Source organism: Entelurus aequoreus, linkage group LG02 (assembly GCF_033978785.1).
Source record: "Entelurus aequoreus isolate RoL-2023_Sb linkage group LG02, RoL_Eaeq_v1.1, whole genome shotgun sequence".
In the NCBI taxonomy this organism is placed as follows: Eukaryota; Metazoa; Chordata; class Actinopteri; order Syngnathiformes; family Syngnathidae; genus Entelurus; species Entelurus aequoreus.
The window spans coordinates 93,747,676-93,752,231 of NC_084732.1; the positions used below are offsets into that span (position 1 = coordinate 93,747,676).

The window sequence follows — 4,556 nt, forward strand, 5'->3', positions numbered from 1 at the left end:
AACCATGAAGTTACCATTTTGGTTCAAAACATGGTAAGTTACCATTTCGGGTGGAACCATGAAGTTACCATTTTGGGTCAAAACCTGGTAAGTCACCATTTCAGGTATAACCATGAAGTTACCATTTTGGGTCAAAAAATGGTAAGTTACCATTTTAGGTCTAACCATGAAGTTCACCATTTTGGTTCAAAACACAGTAAATGACCATTTCCGGTGTAACCATGAAGTTACCATTTTGGGTCAAAACATGGCAAGTTACCTTTTTGGGTCTAACCATGGTAAATTACCATTTTGTGTCTAACCATGAAGTTACTATTTTGTGTCTAAACATAAGTTATCATTTGGGTCTAAACCTGAAGTTACCATTTTGTGTCTAAACATACGTTATCATCGGGGTCTAAACCTGAAGTTACCATTTTGTGTCTAAACATAAGTTATCATCAGGGTCTAAACCTGAAGTTACCAGTTTATGTCTAAACATAAGTTACCATTTTGAGTCTAACCATGAAGTTACCATTTTGTGTCTAAACATACGTTATCATCGGGGTCTAAACCTGAAGTTAGCATTTTGGGTCTAACAATGAAGTAACCATTTTGTGTCTAAACATAAGTTATCATTGAGGTCTAAACCTGAAGTTACCATTTTCTGTCTAAACATAAATTATCGTCGGGGTCTAAACCTGAAGTTACCATTTTGTGTCTAAACCTAAGTTATCATTGGGGTCTAAACCTAAAGTTACCATTTTGTGTCTAAACATAAGTTATCACATGGGTCGAAACCTTAAGTTACCATTTTGTGTCTAAACATAAGTTATCACAGGGGTCCAAACCTAAAGTTACCATTTTGTGTCTAAACATAATGAGTTATCATGGCGGTCTAAACCTAAAGTTACCATTTTGTGTCTAGACATAATGAGTTATCATGGGGGTCTAAACCTAAAGTTACCATTTTGGGTCAAAACATGGTAAGTCACCATTTCAGGTGTAACCATGAAGTTACCCTTTTTGGGTCAAAACATGGTAAGTTACCATTTCCGGTGTAACCATAAAGTTACCATTTTGAGTTAAAACATGGCAAGTTACCCTTTTGGGTCTAAACATGGTAAGTTACCATTTTGGGTCAAAACATGGTAAGTTACCATTTTGTGTCCAAACATAATAAGTTACACCCACACCAATCATGGGTACTTTAACTTTTAACTTATCATCGGGGTTTAAACCTAAAGTTAGCATTTCGTGTCTAAACATAATAAGTTATCGGGGTCTAAACCTAAAGTTACCATTTTGTGTCTAAACATAAGTTATCTGGGTATAAACCTGAAGTTACTATTTTGTGTCTAAACATAATAAGTTATCATCGGGTCTAAACCTAAAGTTACCATTTTGTGTCTAAACATAATAAGTTATCATCGGGGTCTAAACCTAAAGTTACCATTTTGTGTCTAAACATAAGTTAATATCGGGGTCTAAACCTAAAGTTAACATTTTGTGTCTAAACATGGTAAGTCACCATTTCAGGTGTAACCATGAAGTTACCCTTTTGTGTCAAAACATGGTAAGGGACCATTTCAGATATAAACATGAAGTTTCCCTTTTGGGTCAAAACATGGCAAGTTACCCGTTTGGGTCTAAACATGGTAAGTTACCATTTTGGGTCAAAACATGGTAAGTTACCATTTTGGGGTCTAACCATGAAGTTACCATTTTGAGTCTAACAAAGTTACCCTTTTAGGTCAAAACATGGTAAATTACCATTTCGGGTGTAACCATAAAGTTCACCATTTTGGTTGAAAACATGCTAAATTACCCTTCCGGGTGTAACCATGAAATTACCATTTTGGGTGTAACCATGAATTTCACGATTTTGTTTCAAAACATGGTAAGTTACCATTTCGGGTGTAACCATGAGCTTACCATTTTGGGTCAAAACATGGTAAGTTGCCATTTTGGGTCTAACCATGAAGTTACCATTTTGGGTCTAACAATGAAGTTACCCTTTTAGGTCAAAACATGGTAAATTACCATTTTGGGTGTAACCATGAAGTTACTATTTTGGTCAAAACATGGTAAGTTGCCATTTTGGGTCTAACCATGAAGTTACCATTTTGGTTCAAAACATGGTAAATTACCATTTAGGGTGTAACCATAAAGTTAACTATTTTGGTTGAAAACATGCTAAATTACCCTTTCGGGTGTAACCATGAAGTTACCATTTTGGGTCTAACCATGAATTTCCCGATTTTGTTTCAAAACATGGTAAGTTACCTGTGGAGAGGCGGGGCCGGCGAGCGAGCAGCGAGGCAGGGAGCGCCGGAGCCTGGCCCAAGATGGCGGCGGGGAGGCGTGGCCGGCGAGCGAGCGGCAAAGCAGGGCACGCCAGAGCCCGGCCCAAGATGGCGACGAGGAGGCGGGGCTCTGGCGTGCCCTGCTTTGCCGCTCGCTCGCCGGCCACGCCTCCCCGCCGCCATCTTGGGCCAGGCTCCGGCGCTCCCTGCCTCGCTGCTCGCTCGCCGGCCCCGCCTCTCCACATTACCATTTCGGGTGTAACCATGAACTTACCATTTTGGGTCAAAACATGGTAAGTTGCCATTTTGGGTCTAACCATGAAGTTACCATTTTGGGTCTAACAATGAAGTTACCCTTTTAGGTCAAAACATGGTAAATTACCATTTTGGGTGTAACCATGAAGTTACCATTTTGGGTCAAAACATGGTAAGTTGCCATTGTGGGTCTAACCATGAAGTTACCATTTTGGTTCAAAACATGGTAAATTACCATTTAGGGTGTAACCCTAAAGTTCACCATTTTGGTTGAAAACATGGTAAATTACCCTTTCGAGTGTAACCATGAAGTTACCATTTTGGGTCTAACCATGAATTTCACGATTTTGTTTCAAAACATGGTAAGTTACCATTTCGGGTGTAACCATGAACTTACCATTTTGGGTCAAAACATGGTAAATTGCCATTTTGGGTCTAACCATGAAGTTACCATTTTGGGTCTAACAATGAAGTTACCCTTTTAGGTCAAAACATGGTAAATTACCATTTTGGGTGTAACCATGAAGTTACAATTTTGGGTCAAATCATGGTAAGTTGCCATTTTGGGTCTAACCACGAAGTTCACTATTTTGGTTCAAAACATGGTAAATTACCATGAAGTTACCATTTTGGGTCCAAACACGGGGCGTTACCACTTGGGGTCCAAACATTATAAACATTATAAGCTTCCATGTTGGGTCTAACCATGAAGTTATCATTTTGTGTCTAAACATAGTAAGTTATCATCGGGGTCTAAACCTTACCATTTTGTGTCTCAACATAATAAGTTATCATCGTGGTCTAAACCTGAAGTTACCAAATCACATTAATATTAATACATCAAGCTGAATAAATATATATCTGAAAATGATGTAAAATAAACCAACCTGTTTATTGGAATAAGTCCTTCATCTCCCAGTGAACAGTTAAAGTTGGCCGTCATTACTTCTCCTCCCACTCAGCCAGACCCATATAAACATTTCACTTCACTTCCAACAAAAATCTTCCTCTAAAAGCAGCAGAGATGGCGCTCACTGTCCCCGGCACTCAAGGCTCAACTTACCCGGACATCGTGGAGCTGAACGTGGGCGGCCAGGTGTACGTGACCCGGCTGGACACCCTCACCGCGGTGCCCGACTCTCTCCTGTGGACGAAGTTCAGCCAAAGTTCCCCGGAAGATTTGCCCAAAGACAGCAAGGGCCGCTTCTTCTTCGACCGCGACGGCTTTTTGTTCCGATACATTCTGGACTACTTGCGGGACTCGGAGCTCTTTTTGCCGGAGTTCTTCAAGGAGAGGCGGCGGCTCCAGAAGGAGGCGGACTTCTTCCGACTGCCGGAGCTGTCCAAGCGCCTCGGCGAGGAAGACAGCTCCCTCGCGGAGGATAGCACGGAGCCGGAGGACGCGGAGCTCCTCAGCCCGGCCACGACCCCTTCCCCCTCGGACAGAACGCCGCGCTCGCCCGGGTCCACTTCCGGGTACATCACCGTGGGCTACCGGGGAAGCTACACCATCGGCAGAGACATCCAAGCGGACGCCAAATTCCGCCGGGTGGCCCGAATCACCGTGTGCGGCAAGATCGCCCTCACCAAGGAAGTCTTCGGGGACACTTTGAACGAGAGCCGAGACCCGGACCGACCCCCGGACAAGTACACGTCCAGGTACTACCTCAAGTACAACTTCCTGGAGCAGGCGTTCGACCAGCTGGCGCAAGCTGGCTTTCACATGGCGGCGTGTAGCTCCACCGGGACTTGTGCCAACAGCGACCCCGGGGATGACAAGATGTGGACCAGCTACACCGAGTATGTTTTCAGCCGGTAACTGCTCATGTGTAGACACAAAATTGTACCTTTAGGTTTAGACCCCCATGATAACTTATGTTTAGACACAAAATGGTAACTTAATGGTTAGACCCAACATGGAAGCGTATCATTTTTATAATGTTTGGACCCTAAGTGGTAACTCCTAGTGTTTGGAACCAAAATGGTAACTTTTTTGGACCCAAAATGGAAACTTTA

The 4,556-nt window shown here is 42.7% G+C and overlaps 1 protein-coding gene across 1 annotated transcript; it reads left to right on the forward strand.

Annotated features, from left to right (window-relative positions):
* The first annotated feature begins 3,549 nt into the window (after positions 1-3,549).
* On the forward strand, positions 3,550-4,512 carry LOC133641498 (BTB/POZ domain-containing protein KCTD12-like). Its single transcript, XM_062035276.1, has one exon. The coding sequence runs from the start codon at positions 3,565-3,567 to the stop codon at positions 4,357-4,359; it is 795 nt and encodes a 264-aa protein (XP_061891260.1). The 5' UTR covers positions 3,550-3,564; the 3' UTR covers positions 4,360-4,512.
* Positions 4,513-4,556: the final 44 nt, after the last annotated feature.

Coding starts and splice junctions, on each gene's coding strand:
- LOC133641498 (XM_062035276.1), top strand. CDS start 3,565: ATGGCGCTCACTGTCCCCGGCACTCAAGGCTCAACTTACCCGGACATC.